This window comes from Mus musculus, chromosome 4 (assembly GCF_000001635.26).
Source record: "Mus musculus strain C57BL/6J chromosome 4, GRCm38.p6 C57BL/6J".
In the NCBI taxonomy this organism is placed as follows: domain Eukaryota; kingdom Metazoa; phylum Chordata; class Mammalia; order Rodentia; family Muridae; genus Mus; species Mus musculus.
Window position 1 is genome coordinate 120,530,947 of NC_000070.6, and position 16,276 is coordinate 120,547,222.

General features: G+C 48.9%; 2 protein-coding genes across 5 annotated transcripts in view; one reads left to right on the forward strand and one right to left on the reverse strand.

The window, feature by feature from the left end:
* The first annotated feature begins 1,077 nt into the window (after window positions 1-1,077).
* Window positions 1,078-5,716, forward strand: Slfnl1 (schlafen like 1). 3 transcript variants are annotated; one of them, XM_017320083.2, is made up of 5 exons: window positions 1,160-1,536; window positions 2,072-2,642; window positions 4,002-4,529; window positions 4,733-4,876; window positions 5,452-5,716. In XM_017320083.2, exons 2-5 carry the CDS (start codon window positions 2,208-2,210, stop codon window positions 5,572-5,574), a joined length of 1,230 nt encoding a protein of 409 aa, XP_017175572.1. In that variant the 5' UTR covers window positions 1,160-1,536; window positions 2,072-2,207; the 3' UTR covers window positions 5,575-5,716. The 3 variants fall into 3 exon arrangements, with proteins under 3 accessions (XP_006502944.1, XP_017175572.1, NP_808238.1); NM_177570.3 differs by having other exon boundaries at window positions 1,285-1,536; window positions 3,999-4,529; window positions 5,452-5,715; XM_006502881.4 differs by lacking the exons at window positions 4,733-4,876; window positions 5,452-5,716 and having other exon boundaries at window positions 1,078-1,536; window positions 3,999-4,266; window positions 4,343-4,410.
* A 3,205-nt stretch (window positions 5,717-8,921) lies between these two features.
* Window positions 8,922-16,276, reverse strand: part of Ctps (cytidine 5'-triphosphate synthase) — a 30,409-nt gene continuing 23,054 nt past the window's right edge. For both annotated transcript variants that reach the window (NM_016748.2, NM_001355491.1), the window contains exons 13-19: window positions 14,072-14,115; window positions 12,782-12,878; window positions 11,764-11,819; window positions 11,585-11,681; window positions 10,917-11,061; window positions 10,347-10,435; window positions 8,922-9,708 (exon numbers count right to left, since the gene is read on the reverse strand). In NM_016748.2, the coding sequence (NP_058028.2) occupies window positions 10,351-10,435; window positions 10,917-11,061; window positions 11,585-11,681; window positions 11,764-11,819; window positions 12,782-12,878; window positions 14,072-14,115 (524 nt within the window). In that variant the 3' untranslated portion in view covers window positions 8,922-9,708; window positions 10,347-10,350. The remainder of the gene's footprint in view (window positions 9,709-10,346; window positions 10,436-10,916; window positions 11,062-11,584; window positions 11,682-11,763; window positions 11,820-12,781; window positions 12,879-14,071; window positions 14,116-16,276) is intronic.

A 16,276-nucleotide genomic window follows, 5' to 3' on the forward strand; every position in this document is an offset into this window, starting at 1 on the left:
AGTAATCAGGGTCACTAGAAGTAGAGGAGGGAAGTGTGTGATGAAGTATTTATCTGGGAGCCAACAAGGTGACTTGGTCAGTAAAAAGTGTTTGATCCCCAAAATTCAGAGGTAGGAAGGAGAGAGCCAACTCCAGAGTTGTCCTCTGTACTCCCTCCCCCATATCATACACAGTAATAAATCAGGGTTCTTTTTCCTTCCTTCTTTCCTTTCCTTTCCTTTCCTTTCCTTTCCCTTTCCTTTCCTTTCCTTTCCTTTCCTTTCCTTTCCTTTCCTTTCCTTTCCTTTCCTTTCCTTCTCCTTCCCCCTTCCCCCTTTTCCCCCTTTTCCCCCTCTCCCCCCTCTCCCCCCTCTCCCCCTCTCCCCCCTTTTCCCCCTTTCCCCCCTTTTCCCCCTCTCCCCCCTCTCCCCCCTCTCCCCCCTTTTCCCCCTTTTCCCCCTTTCCCCCCTTTTCCCCCTTTTCCCCCTTCCCCCTTCCCTTCCCTTCCCTTTCTTTCATCCACTCATTCATTTGTTTGGTTTTTCGAGACAGGGTTTCTCTGTGTAGCCCTGGCTGTCCTGGAACTCACTCTGTAGACCAGGCTGACCTCGAACTCAGAAATCCACCTGCCTCTGCCTCCCAAGTGCTGGGATTAAAGGCGTGCACCGCCACTGCCCGGCATAAATCAGTTTCCAAATAATGATAAAAAGTCCTTTTGTAAGCTAAGACTTGCCCTCAAGGAACTAGCTGCCACATTGTCAGAGGCTGCATGTCACTCAAGCAGCAGATAGCTCTGTCCCTCAAGATGGCTAGCTGACTTTTAGTTCCTTCTAGATAGCAATAACTAGAAATATCTGTGTTTGACACATAGAGAAACCTTGTATCAGGGGAGCCCTGGACCACACCATGTACTTTTTGGTTCATCCTGGGAGCAGCTAGGTCTGGTCAGTGGTCAGTGGGAATTGGGGACGAAGGAAGGAAGTGGAGACTTTAGACTGCAGAGCCAAAGGAGATGGTAAGTGGTGGCTTGTGTATGCACCGAAGGCTGGAGAGGTGGTGTAGAGGGAAGAAGTGTCTTCAGGTCCACAGTTCTAGATTTTACTCCAAGGGCCCCATGGGCAAGGTGTGTATCGATCGAGCTGCTGTGTCTGCTTACATTATCTACCAGACATGATGGTTGTTGAAGTCTGTCTCACTCAGCATCCCAACCCTGCTTGTCTGAACCAGAAGGCATTGTTGGCCTTCGTGAGATCACAGAGGCTGTTACACAGGCCCCGCCCACTCCCTAGACCCTGATTCTCTCTGTCTCCAGGCCAAGTCCTAAGTGTCCTGGTTCAAGGAGTTGTGGGAGCTCGGGGCTGACACCGCCTATGCCCCTGGAGGAGCCAGCAGGACATGAAGATCATAGGCCTCCTCTTTCCTCCTCTTCCTGCTAGCCCTGAATATCCCCACTGCAGCTGTGGTGGCTCTTGGACTCTGACTACCTCAAGGACCCAATCTAGAAAGATGCAGGCTGGTGGTGCCTGCCACCCAAGTTGGAGGCTGGGGGTGTGGGGGTGAGTGGAAGGCTCTTGTGTGTCTGTAAATGAGTTCCCAAGCCTGGGGTAAGGTGCAAGGAACAATCTCTAGTTCCTGAGCCACCTCAAGTTTTAGGTATATATGCAAAGGCCCTTTTTATGGGGAGGCACCATAGTTGTCTATGTACCAGAACCCCAAAACCTGCCAACCCAATCCTAAATAGTTTCAGTGACCCACACTAACCTCCTAGCCGGTTTTAGAGTTGGTGGGAAAGACCACCTTCAGTTTGGAACTATGGTCTCTTCTCTGAGGCCCACTTTAACCATCTTGCTAGGGCCTGGAGACTTTTATGAACCTTCTAGAAGTCAGGAAACCCCAGAGACAGCCAGGAGGTCCTAGATACAGATTGAGGAGTATCTAGAGGGTATAGAGACCTCAAGGATTCCTCCTAACCCTTCAGGCAAATCCTTATTGGCCCAGAGGCCTGGCTCAGCCCCGCCTGGCTCTTTCCTAGGCACCCAAGGGGGTTACTTGGTTACTTGCCCTCTGCCCTTTCTTTCTGACCCTGCCTAGCCTCTGCCCATCTACAAGCCTCCAGAAGCCTCAGCACCTGTGAGTCCATTGGGAAGCCCTGGCCAGTCTGAGAGCTAGGCCCAGGAGGAGCAATCGGCAGTGAGGACTACCAAAATTCCTTCTGAAGAAGACCACCATGAGCCTCAGAAAGAGATCAGCGCAGACACAGATGTGGGAGTCTCCTGTGATGTCCCAGGGGAAACAGTCCCTCCTAGAGTTACCCCTAAAAGAGTCCCCACCCAAGGACTCTGGCCTCAAGGCGGTTCCCAGCACACATACTCTTTACGTGAGCCACCTAAACCCTCAGTTCTCTGTGCCCGTGCTTGCCTGCTTACTGCGAGACACCCTAGAGCGGCTGGAGCTGCCAGTGGCCCGTGGCCAAATTGAGGTAGTGAGGCGGCCACGGAACACTTATGCACTGGTACAGGTGGCTGCTCCCAAGGCAGTGCTGGCCTCCCTCCCCTGGCGCCTGCAGATGGCCTTGGAGGAGCAACTAATCCTCAAAGAGCTCACAGCCCGGGGCAAGGAGCTGGTGTTGAGTGAGGCCTTGGAGTCCTTACACCACAGGGAGGTAAGTGCAGTTAACCCGTAAGTGCAGTTAACCCAAGTTTGCCCTGAAGAGCATGAAGAGACCTAAGAGTGGATAGCATGAGGAACTGCACACCCAGGAGATGTGACTCAAATGACTGACCCTCTGCTAAGAGGGAGACTAACTCTTAGGGACCTTTTTGCATTGCAGTCAGGTTTGGGCCTGGAACATACCAAGTCGTGATTTTTCTCCTTGGTCTACCTCATTTGTTCCATTGACAAACACTAGAAGCAAGGCTGAGGCAGGCAATCTATGCACTGTCTGTGTCAAGCCCTCCAAGAACAGAGCCAACTCTGCCAGTCTCAGAATTGAGGTAGCTGTGTGAGAATGGGCAAGCCCTCACTGCCCACTGGGGATAAATTTATAGGGGGCCAGAAATCCAGTCCTAAGGCTTGGGACTTAGGAATCCTGGAAGGCAGAGAAAAGATGTTGAAGTAGTGATGTAGGACAGAGATACTGGGTATTTCTGGGGCTCAGGCTGGAGGCTACAGAGGCCACTGAGGAAGGAGGCTGGGCTAGAAGGTAGGCTCAGATCTACAGATGTAACAAGGGAAAGCAGGGTACAGGCCAGTTTTGTTGTGGGTAAATGGTACCAGTATCGTTGGTCTTCTGTTCCAAGGACAAATCCATGGGGCTTGAACTGTGGAACTAAACGGCTCTGATAACCTTTTGATACACATGTGTACCTACTATTTTTCTGAGGCTAAGTTCATCTTCTCTTGGGTGTTGCTGGGCTACTAGGGCTCTGTCCGTCTCCATGCACTAACTCAGTTGAGTGTCAAACCCTGTAGATGTGAAGGTACCAAAGACCTGGCTATGCATGAACAAACTGCCAGAGCCCTAGAGACAAAGCAGAAGCCACAGAGGGACTCGGGATGGGCAGAAAACACTGAGATTCAGGGGACTTTTCATTACCTAGGACGTAGCTAGCAGACATTAAGGGATATCAAAGAAGGAAGGGTCCCTTAGTTCAGGGACCTGCATCTCTGCCTAGAGGACTACAAGGGCTACCAAGATGCCTTCTAGGAACATCTGTGCCTAGGACCTTATTGCACATTCCTAGTAGAGAAAGACTGGCCCATGGGTATGCAAACTGCCAACTTCAAAGTGGCAATCTTATCCCTCAGGCATCCTACAGCAGGTTTCAAGGCAGAACCCAACCCAAGAGCTGGCTTAAGCCATTGGGCCAGCACTAACTTTTGCAAATATGCGGAATTGGGCTCTTGGCCTAGAAAAGAACTGCTAGCAAGAGTGTGATGGGGGTCTGGCAGTCCTTTTAAGTTAGGGTCCTCTGCCTTCTGCCTTTGCCTATACACCCAATCTTGACCCTTACCCCAGCAGGAGGACAGTGGTCCAAGCCCAAGCCACAGCCCTGGACCAAGCCCTGGCCCCAGCCCAGGCCTCAGGCACCCACCACTGCCCCAACTGGCAGACCCTTCCCCTATCTGGGGCTCGGCTGGCCGTCGGCAGATCTCTCAGAACCGACCCAGTGGCGTGCGCTCTGACAGTGCCATTGTGCACCATAAGATCCTGGGCCAGGAGCAGCTATTCCAGGGTGCCTTCCTTGGCAGCGAGACACGGAACATGGAGTTTAAGCGAGGCAGCGGTGAGTACCTGAGCCTGGCTTTCAAGCACCATGTGCGGCGCTACGTATGTGCCTTTCTCAACAGTGAGGGTGGCAGTCTGCTGGTAGGTGTCGAGGACAGTGGCCTGGTGCAGGGCATCCACTGCAGCCATCGTGATGAGGACCGTACACGCCTGCTGGTAGACTCCATCCTGCAGGGCTTCAAACCCCAGGTCTTTCCCGATGCCTACACCCTCACCTTCATCCCTGTCATAAGCACAACCACGACCAGCACACCTCTCAAGGTGAGCTTGCACCGTCATCGTGCAGGACAGTGATACTGCCCTGTGACACTGCTGAGCAGCATAGGGGTGGGAAGCAGCAACAGGAGCTAGCTTAAGGAAAGGAGCCTACCAGGCTGCCGTCAGGAGTATGGGACTACCCAAGTAGAACTGGGACTACCTCCATGAGACGTGGCACCCTCTGAGCCTCCATTGCCCCTGCTAAGGTACTCCGCCTGACGGTGCACACTCCCAAGGCTCAGGGTGAGCCACAGCTGTACGAGACTGACCAGGGGGAGGTATTTCTAAGGCGCGATGGGAGCATCCAGGGCCCACTGTCGGTTGGCGCCATCCAGGACTGGTGCAGGCAGGTGAGGACGATCTCGCCAAGGTGGGCTGGGGTCAAGCTGACTCAGACCCCACCAGCCATTAGCCCCAAAGTGCCAGGCAAGCCGAGAGAAGGGAGGCCTTGGAGAAAAGGAACTCTGCCCCCTCCTCCCACAATTCACTGCTCATTGGTTAGAGGGAAAGTCCCAGTAAGTCGTCTTAAAATCTGTACCCCATTCCATAGCACAAAGTCACACCCACCTGAAAGACCAAAGGATCAGAGCGATTAGACTCCAACTAGAAAAGGGCTGTGCACTGTACCGAAGGGGAGCCTGGTGAGGAGATAGGGAAGGATTGAGTTCCTTCTAAGAAAGACCCACCAAATGGTAGAAAGCAGAGGGTAAGGGATCTAGACAGGTAGTGATCAGGTCCCCATGCCAGCCCTTGAAAGGCTGCAAAGGGGGCTCCATCCGAGTGGATGGATAGTAAGCAGGCAACCTCAAGACCCTTCATCAGAGGCAGCAGCATGGTCAGGCCCTCAGGCTGCAGCCCATCCCTGGAGAGAAGACAGCCTAAGAAAATGGTAGCCTAATTATCTACTGCCTCACTGTCCTCGCAGAAGTGGGCGATGGAGCTGGGCAAGCTGGAAGAGAAGGTGAAGGTGTTAACGCTGGAAAAGGAGCAGCTTCAGCAGCAGCTGAGGCAGCGCCAGCCACTGTCCTGCAGCTGCTGTGTCCTGTGAGGACATAAGATGTGGGCTAAGACTTGGAGTAAAACCTACCTGGGCCACCTCCTCTCCCTTGGCATTGCACACACAGGAGCCACAGGACTTCACCTCAGTGTGGGCACAGTAACATAACTAATAAACAACTCTTGGCACATCCTCAAGGGGCCCTGCTTTCAGGAAATTTGGCTAGTCTTCTAGAGCTGAGCTATAAGGGACTATAACTCTAATTCCAACCAAATGCACCTTTTTGTCTAAGCCAATTACAGTGGGTTAGGAAATGTCAACTTGGAAAGGCCACTTGCAGCCAGCAAGACTACGTTGTAAGCAGTTATAGGGCATGAGCACTCTGCAGCTCACCCAACCTGCTGGAATGTTCGCGTCATCACTCCTTACACTGCAGGTACTGGAGTCCCTGGTTATTTCTAAGACACTTGGTCAGCCATGCCCAGCCCACTACTGCCCAGGAGCCAGAGCCCACTGGCACAGCTCTGCAACCGCTCAGCACCCTCACAGCCCTGCCCTAAGACAACAGGCACTTAGGGCAGGGCAACAGTGCCTACCTCTGCCTCAGTCTTGTTACCTGTGAGACAGTAACAGTGGGCAAGAGATATTTTGTCACCATCATATCATATCTGGTACCTTGCTGGCTGTGGCAGAATAGCCATTCGCAGGAAGGGTCTAGCCAGACAGGACTACTGTCTACTAACACAAAACCCAGAGCTAGATCCTGCCACACCTGCCTTGTCCACATGCATTTTGTCCTAAGAAAGCCACCTATGCTAGATTCTCCTGCTGTCCCTTAAACCAGCCATGTGTGCCACAGCAAAGAACCCACCCCCACCTCTGCACTGGGTAATCTCTGCCTAGGGCCCTCTTCCTTCCGAGCTGCAGGATTTTAGCTTCCACTCCAGGCTGGCCTTGAACTTGGTACTCCTGCTTCACCACCACACCCCCCAAATCCCACCAAGATACTAAGATTATAGGCAAGAGCAACTTTCCTGGAACCCCAGCTTCCTTTTTTTTTTTCTTTCTCTTTTCCATAGCAACATTATAGTTTCTCCCACTAAAATACATGTTGCAAGTTAGGTATGGTCTGTGTTCAGAATACATGCAGTCTTGTGGTGGGTGCCTAATAATTAACTAATGAGACAATCATGACATTTGCACTCTGAGCTACCAGATAATCATGGAGTATTGACATTTTACAAGAGAAGGATTTCCATGAAAGTATACAGTTACCAGCTCTCTCTTCCTTGAGGCTGCTGGCTATATTCAGAGGAGGGACCGAAATAAAAAATGATGGTGAGTGCTGACAAGCATTGAATCCTCTTTGATACATGTGCACACAGACTGGTTTTGAAAATTCAGTTCCCATGCCCCACCCACCAGATGCTGGACACTCCTGGACCACTTACTACTCTAGACCTGATTTTTCCAGATTACAAACAGGATACAACCCCTGCCAACACTCACAATGCTTCCAGGAACCAAACATGATCATAAATGTTCATGACAGATCACCAAACTCCCTTTACCCACACTGGTGTTCCCAGTGCTACATAAAGAATACACTCCTGAGGCAGAGTTGTGGCTCGGTGATGGAGCACTTCATTGAGTAAAGTCATGAGTTCTAGCCCCAGGATTCTTGCGCGCGCTCGACTCGACCAGCAAGAACGACGCTGCAACAGGATCCTTCTGCACACGTTTATTGGGAGAGCTTGATTGCAGAGGCGAAAAGACTTCGAGCCCAGAACTGGTGCTGCTTTTATAGGCCTAGGAGAGGCGTGTCTCATACCCGGATTGGTTATGCACTAAGCCTCATTTGCATGTTCCTCATCTGATTGGCTACTCTCTCTCTCTCAGTACCTCACAGAGCCTCATTATCATACCTCATTTGCATGTCTCACATCTGATTGGTTATACTCTCAGTACCTTACAGAACCTCATTATCATGCCTGGGCCAGGCAGTGTCTTTGCAAAAAACTTTACTGCATATGTACACATTGGTTGTTTGTCCAATCTTATGCATGGTGGCCAGCAGTAGTCAGTGCCACTCAGCAACGGCACATGTGGCTTCCCACACAGGATAACCAAAATGAATGGATGAATGGATGAATGAATGAATGAATGAAAAAATAAAGCCATCATTCAAAAGGTGAGAGGAGAAGGATGTTTCTGGGCATCACACATGCACGGGCCAAGCACCGTGCTAGATTCTGGTCCAGGTACTACCACCCGCAGAAGTACTTTCTCTGGAAGCTGTTTTGGCAAAAGCAGGGAACAGGGAACACAGCTGCCACCTGCCCTTATCCCTCCCCTAAGCCTGAGGTCAGCACACTAAGGACATGAGGGAGAAGCCGCTGCGCACTGGTAGTCACTAATCATAGAGGGCGCCTTCCAGCACCACCAAGCATCTGGTCCTGTCAGGATCGTCAGCGCATGGCAAGCTCTGGAGAGCCAGGGTGGGGTGTGTGTGTGTGGGCTTCCTTTTGCTGACAGGTCATGCATGCAGCTACTATGTGGCGATTGGTCTAGCGAGGCCATCTTCATCAGTAGAAAGACATTAAGAGATGGCTCTTCCAAACCATTCCACACCCAGCCAAGCCCTCTCTATTGTGACAACAGCAGTAGGCCCTTTGTGTGGGAAGAGCTTAGAATCATCCCATAGCCAGACCGGATCCCTACAGAAGAAAGCTGTGAGCTCACAGAAATGAACACAAATACAGGATAGGATGCTTTTGAACAGGAATTAGAAGAGTGGGGCTCTGGGTCTCAAGAGTGACAGTGACATTGGACTAGAAAATGAGGAATCTGAGGTAGGAGTTAGGCAAACAGATGAGACACAGTTTCCTACCCAGTGCCCCGTTTCAACTTGTAGCAAGTGAAGGAAGTTACTGTCTATACACAGCCAGGCCAGTAGCCCGAGTCAGTCAATACCAATGTCACCAACACTGCATAATTCACTTTGGAAAGTGAACTGCCCCTGCCCCGTGACCTTGAACTTCTGAATGAGTGCAAAGTGGGAAAGAAAACCTAACAGCTGGTTAGGAAAGCCCATGGTCAGCTGCCTGGCTCCCTGTATGATTACCTGTCTGTAGTGTGCAAAGGATCCTGTTCAGGCAGCATATGGCTCCTCTCTTCTCTTCCTGCTACGTCACACAGCACCAACTGGCTTTTAATCCCTTGGAACACATGTCATGACAACCAAACTGACTTGCTGAGAAATCCTAGTTGCTACTAAGGCTTGCATCTTAGTTTGATACTCAGACTGCTCACTGAGGCTGGCCCAGGAGAAGCCCTGGCATTGAAGCTCAGTGCCCATGGAAAAGCACCCCAGCCAGTGACAAGAGAAAGCACACCAATGGTTCTGCATTATTTATTAAGTTAGATATGCATCAAGCTAACCACCATACTGTAGGCACATGGTCATGCCCATTGCCATATCACATTAAGAAAATAACTTCAAATTGCATTTCAAATGCAATAACACCATTCTGGAAGAAAAAAAATACCTTCAAGCCAACGGTGCACACACAAGAGAGGGCTTTAGAACCGGTTACCCTAAAATTCCGTGTTTCTTGACCCCTTGATGCAAGGAGTTTTCTCAGCCCCAGGAATAGAAAGTGTAGCCAGAGACCCGGGGTTTTTATATGATACTTTATACAGACAGAGTTTGATGTACCAAAGAACCAAACAACCCTCTGGATGGCGAGGGCAACCACAGCTGGCACCTAGTCCCCTGTAACTCAGCAGCACTGAGATGTCAGCAACACCCAGTTAGCAGCCCAGCACCGGGAGTCCTGGCACCCCAGGGAGACAACAGCAATTCACTCCAATGACAGTGACTCGAGTGGCTGGAAAACAAGGTGGTTGATGGCCCTTAACCACAGCCAGCAGCCACCATCAGGTTCCATCCAGAGTCCTGTTTCCCATCACAGAAGCACAAAAACTGCAAAGGTATTATTGTCGCACAAATACATGTGTTGCAGGATCAAGTATAAATGACGGGACATGCAAGTGACAAAGTTTTCCAAATGCTTTTCCCCCATAATAAAATAATCTTAATAAAAACATAATTTAAAAGAAGTGTCAAAAGCAGGATGTAAAATCATAGTTGTAAACTGTCAAAGCTGAAGTTGAAGACTCATCCTGTAAAGAAAAACAAAAAGCTAGAATTATATGATGTTTATTAAAGTGTCAGAACTTAGCTGCCAGCACACAGGGAACAAGGCCTGTTCCTGCAGGAGAATGGCAGGAGCCTATGTTTGCAATCCACAGACCTTCAAGGCCTTGCAGCAGCCTCTGTCTCAGCCAGATACAAGCTTTCTGTTGACAGCACCAGCCTGTTTCAAGGCTGCTGAGGGACAGGCAACTCCCAATGACTGACAAGTGGAGAAATGTAAGTGCTTCTATGTGTGTGCTTACACAATACATGGAAGACAGAGGTGGACAGACATCTCCCTGTCAGTCTCCAACTTACTCTGTGAGATGACAAATCTCAGAATCTGCAGCTCACAGGGAGAGCTAAGCTGGCTGGCCTGTGGGCTCTTAGGGAGTCTGTTATCACTTTTTCGGTTTTCTACTAAACCTTAAAAATGTCACTAACTGGGGCTGGAGAGATGGCTCAGCAGTTAAGAGCACTGACTGCTCTTCCAGAGATCCTGAGTTCGATTCCCAGAAACCACATGGTGGCTCACAACCATCTGTAATGGGATCCAATGCCCCGTTCTGGTGTGTCTGAAGACAGCTACAGTGTATAAATAACTTGTTTTTTTAAAGTCACTTACCAGATCAGTCCTGACTTATTGATGGAAACTTGAGTTCAGTGATTTCCGAGTCGGGGGAGCTGCTCCCGCTTCTGTCACTGTAAGTGTCCCTGTGGAATTGAGAAGGGTTACTCAGCTCCCGTCAGGGACTCACTTTACTTCCCCACCTTTGCAACCACGGTTATATGCAGCACGTGTGCACATGTGGCAGCCATCTCTCCACATACTTGAGGCTGTGGCGGGAACTCCTTCCTCTAGCTGCAGGAAATGCAGCCCCTCCCCAGTAGCTCAACATTAATATACTAACCACCCAGAGACACCAGTCTCAGATAGGGCACATGTCTACCTGGTTGTGACCCACTTGCCATGGACAGGAAATGCTCAGCAGCAAAAACAGAACCCAGCAACTACAAAGATGAAGCCTGGCCAGCAAGATAGGGGCAGCCTAACAACAAAACCCCAAGGCAACAATAGGAGCCTTCACAGCACATCAAGGAGTATGTGGTCACCTACACAATGACCAGGCCGTGGCACCTATGGCTTTTTCTCAGGACTGTGTAGAACCTCACTGTGATGAGTTAGCATCCCCACCTGGGTGAGAGCCGGCAACCTTTCTGAAGGTAATGTGGGAGCCGCCCCACAGAGGCCAGGAGGAGGCCAAAGTAGGGTGGGGAGGGCTTGATAGGCCTGGACAGGAACTCGGGGTGATACTGCACTCCAACAAAAAATGGATGATCTGCAACACAAATTCAGAAGGAACAATTAGCATTCGAAAATGTCTATCATTGAAATGTAGGAAAAGGAGTCAGCTGACACTGCTACACACTGTGTAACTCAAAGCTCGGTCCCTGCTCTCCAGAGTCCCATCCGAGTATCCTGTCACTTGCACAGGCTAAACTACTGTTCACGTGAAAGCTAAAAGGGAGTTAGCACTCATTCCAGCTAGGTCTTCATGCTGCATGCCTGCTGTGGAAACCGTACATAGGTATGTGCCTCCTGCCTCTGCAGCCATGTCAGAAGCCCCTCCCCTGACACTGCAGCCTCCTCCTCAACACCAGTTCAGGAGAAAGCGCAGCACACTTCTCTTTTTCTTGAAATTGCGTTTGGCTCTGTAGCCCTGGGTGACATAGAACTTATCCTCCTCGTCCCTCAGCTCTCCAAGTGCTGTGCTGCAGATGGGGACAACTTGTTCTGTTCCCACACACCAAGAAAACCTCACTGCACTCTGTCCACTGAGTTAGCACTACCCAGACAGTCACCTTCCAACTCCACGATCTCCATCCTCTCGCCTTCCACATCTTGGCCAACGAACTTCAAGCCTTGCTCTTCCAAGCACTTTTTCAGGACTGGGTTCACCTGGTGGGACAGGAAAGCATTGTTCTGGCCTCTCTATTACCTTCTTTGCAAAGTAATGGAAGGAACAGGCTCATATCCTCACCTCAAATCGGTGGCGGTGCCTTTCTTCCAAGTAGTCTGTGTCTCCATAGAGTTTCCCTGAAGAAAACCAGGCAATTTAGGACTTAGACCTGCACACAGTCTATGCAAACTACTAACTATTCCCAATTCACACTTATTATGTAAGTAAATCAGGCTACCAAACTTCTGCTAGCCACATTTGCCTGCTCTTGATATAATTCAGAAGAATTCCTGGGCCTCTGGCTCCTCTGTCCAAACCAAGAACCACATCAAAAACAAAGTTTCACCACCTCCCTCGAACACATCACTGCTAAATGATAAGCACTGTGCTGTTGGGAAACACCAAAGACAGGCCAGGCCCTCCAAGAAAACCAGGTCCCTGAGAACACTGTGGGGAAGGGAAATGAAAAGCTAGTTGGTATGTGGTGACTGTAGATGAACAAGTGCAGTGTGTGCATATGGGGTGCTCACTGACCCACTCCGCAGTTACTCCAACTGAGACCCCAAACCCACAGAACAGCATAGATGGAAGATCCTGAAAATGGTACTCAAGTGATTCTCAAACTAGTTGGACTGGAACCCCAGGCACCTCTACCAATGGTTAAAGGAGAGGTGTTCCCATTGGGCAAGACTTGTAGGGGCATTTTCCTCATCCAATTCCCCCGAAGTTTTAACCACAACTGCTATTTGTTAGAATAAAACATATTTATGTGAAACTGATTTTTTTTTAAAAAATCACCAAATTCCACATAGTTCTATTTACTAGTAGTTTAAGAAAGTAACCACAGATTACAATGGCTTTAACCTAATGGCCTGTTCTGTTAATCTACCCACACCCAAGGGCCCAGATGCACTACCATAGCTCATCTAGCTAACACCATACATCCTAAACAAGCATGAGATGAGGAGGAGGAAAGAAATGCAAAAGTAGCCACATAGCCAAGAAAAGGCTGGCCTGGCTCTTTGGAGCTTTAGAACCACCTATCCCACATGTCCTGCACAGACCAGGACAAAAGCCAGACTCATGTGAAACAACTTACTCATGACTGAGTTCTTGGTCTGGAACAGGGTTCTCCTCTTGCCCAGCCTCATGGTTCCACCCATTTGCCCAGGGTTATGTTCTGGCATGTCTATAACCTAGAGATATTCAGAAAACAAGTCTGACTACCAAACTTTGCTTCTGCTAGAGCCAGACCTCCTTCCCCAAGTAGAGCCCTCCAGGGCAGGAACTCAATGCTTCAGCCTCCCCCCCCCCCACCTCCTTTTTTTTTTTTTTGGTTTTTTGTTTTGTTTTTCGAGACAGGGTTTCTCTGTATAGCCCTGGCTGGCCTTGAACTCAGAAATCCGCCTGCCTCCGCCCCCCAAGTGCTGGGACTAAAGGCATGCGCCACCACCGCCCGGCCTTCAGCCTCCTTATGATGCTATCCCCTGCCCTAGCACTTGTGATGCCAAAGGCTCTATGCTGTGGCATAGCAACATGGACACAGGACTAATCATTACACAGCCATTCTCTAGACCAGCAGTGACTAGCAAGTCTGTGAACAGGTAGACTGGTACCCCAGAGGCGGCTGCTACAGTCATCTGAGTACCTTTTAAACCCCTCCAAGCCTCCCTGTATTCCACTCCCTCACCCCACCATTGTTCTTACATTAACAAAACTTCAACTTTAGAACAAATATGCAGAAGCTAAGTCAATAAGATCAAAAACCATGTCCAGCTTGTCACAGTATCCTCAGTGACAAAAACAGTAGCTCACATACAATCAATGCTCAGCATTTGCTGAGTACTGAAAAAGCAAATGCCTAAGCATGCCTGTCATTCATGGGCTAGGAATTCAAAGACAAAGACACTGCCTGTACCTAGTGAGCCTCAGTACCACCACAGGCTGACTAGGCCCCAGGCCCCAGGCCCCTGGTGATCAACAGCAGGAGTATAGCCTGGAAAGCTTTGCTTGCCACTAAAGAAATCACCACCCCTTAGCTCGTTAATCCTGAACCTGTCTACCCTCCAGGACTGGCACTGAGAAGACCATGAATTGTTAAAATATGGAGCTCTGAGAACAGTGGCAGCAAGCCTTCACACGTGCTTCCCACCAGGAGCTGAGGGGATGTGAGGATAATTCTCTTGCTATCAGGGAGCAAACCTATCATTTAAAGACTTCCAATGTAACCTGGAAAGACTGGTGAGGAATTAGGTGAAAACTGAAAAGGTCCTTGTCAGGTCTGAAGGGGCTTTGGGACACAGTGGTCTCACTGCCTGACTGCCATCCCCTGCTTCACAGATGCCCTTCCACCCCTTCTAAGCCCGAGAGGCTCAAATGCTTGACTCACCACAGGGTGACTAGTCTTGGGGTCAAACTCTGTAGAATTGGCATCTGAAAAGTTAAACAGAATTGAGTCATGAAACTATAAACAAAACCTTAGTTACTAGTTTCCTGCTAAGCTTCAAATCATGAGCTCTCTCAGTTTAAAGCTGATGATTACAGTTTAGGGAGAATGGCCAAGTACTTAAAGCACTCACTGCTCTTCTTACAGAGGACCCAGTTCTGGAAGATCCAGTGCCTTCTAGCCTTCATGGACACCAGGCAGGCAGAGTGCACTTACATACATGCAGGCAAAACACTCATTTGCACAAAATAAAGAAAAATTATTAGAAAACTATGGGGTACCAATAGCCAGGTGTGGTGGCACATTCCTTTAATTCCAGCACTAAGGTAGATGGATCTCTGAGAGTTCAAGAATACATAGGGTTCTAGGCCAGCTAAAGCTACACAGACTGTCTCAAAAGAAAGGAAAAAAAAAAAAAAAGGAATGGAAAAATAGTAACTTTAAAATATAATCACACTGTTTTCCCCTTCCGGGAACAACATTTTTAAGATAAGACAACAAACACAGGTAAATTTTCAGCTTTCTGAAAGCTGAAATCAAGCGGCACAAAGTAGACCAAAATCATCTTACCGTGTTTCTTTTTTTTTTTTTGGTTTTTGAGACAGGATTTCTCTGTGTAGCCCTGGCTGTCCTGGAACTCACTCTGTAGACCAGGCTGGACTCAAACTCAGAAATCCACCTGCCTCTGCCTCCCAAGTGCTGGGATTAAAGGCATGTGTCACCACGCCCAGCACCATGTTTCTTTAGTAACAGTTCTTACATTAGTTTTTTCAGTTTGCTATAGCTTCTCTGAGATGAACAAGAACTGCTCTCTCTGCCTTTTCTTTCATTCTGAGCATCTAATATACACGCTGTCATCCTCGGCTAAGTTAGGAATTAATTGGTTTGTTATTTTTCTTTGCAGTACTGATACTGAATCCAGGGCTGATCATGCCCAGCCTTTTTCCATGTTTAGTTTGAGACAGGGTCTCGATATAGTCAAGGCTGTCATGAAACTCACTCTGTAGGCAGATTTCTGTGATCCTCCTGCCCCAGTCTCTGAAACAGCTGGGAATGTTACTGACTTCAACAAACAACCTTTCTTTATTTTATGAAATGTACTAACCATAAGCAAAGCCAGTAGACAAAAAAGGCAATAGATCAAGCCCTAAGCAGTGTGCACTTGAGTTTTCATGTAAGGTTCTGTCCCCTGCCTGGGTCCAAACCCCGATAACCACATCACAACCACATGCCCAGTGGGACCCTGTAGAGAGGCAAGAGCCTGAGCAGGTGCTGTGAGAGTGCTCCAGTCATCCCAGACCAGGGAACCTTCCCATCTCACTGCCTAAGCCAGACAGTTTTTCCATACCTACAGGTTGCTCCATTTGTAGCAGCTTCAAAAATGGCTCTGAGAAGCCAGTGACCTCTGGATGTGCTCCCACGGTCAATCCAGTTAGAGGTGGATATTACACTATCTAAGCAGTTTGGATCTGCCAGGAACTGCTAGGGACTATTTATACTATTTCTCTTACTTTTTCTTTTGGTTTTTTTCGAGACAGGGTTTCTCTGTGTAGCCCCAGCTATCCTGGAACTCAACCTGTATATCAGGCTGGCCTTGAACTCACAGAAATTAAATGCATGCACCACCACCACCTGGTTTTACCTACTTTTTTTTTTAATGCACATTAATATTTTGCCTGCATGTATATCTATGTGAGAGTATCAGATCTTGGAGTTACAGATGTGAGCTACCATGTTGATGCTGGGATTTGAACCTGGGTCCTCTGGAAGACAGTCTGTAACTGCTTAACAATCTCCAGCACCTTCACCTACTTTTTACAACTGTGTGAAGTCGGAATCACTTTGATGCCCATTCTACAAGCAACAGAAGACAGAAAGTTGCCTAAAACTACCCACAATTAGTGATAAAGCCAGAACTTGAGCCCAAGTCTATAACTGCACAGCCGTTCAGTAGACTAGTGGATTCTTGCTGGGTACCATCTGGGTAGTAGTTACTGTGTTCAAAGTGAGAATCTTGAGATAAGAAAAGCAGGGGGGTCAGTAGCCAAAGGCCTGCTTGCTTGCTTGGTGCTCCCTCAGACATGAGTAGAGTGATTCCCTATGAACAAGATACCCAGTTCACTGAACACTAAGAAATGCTGAGAAAGC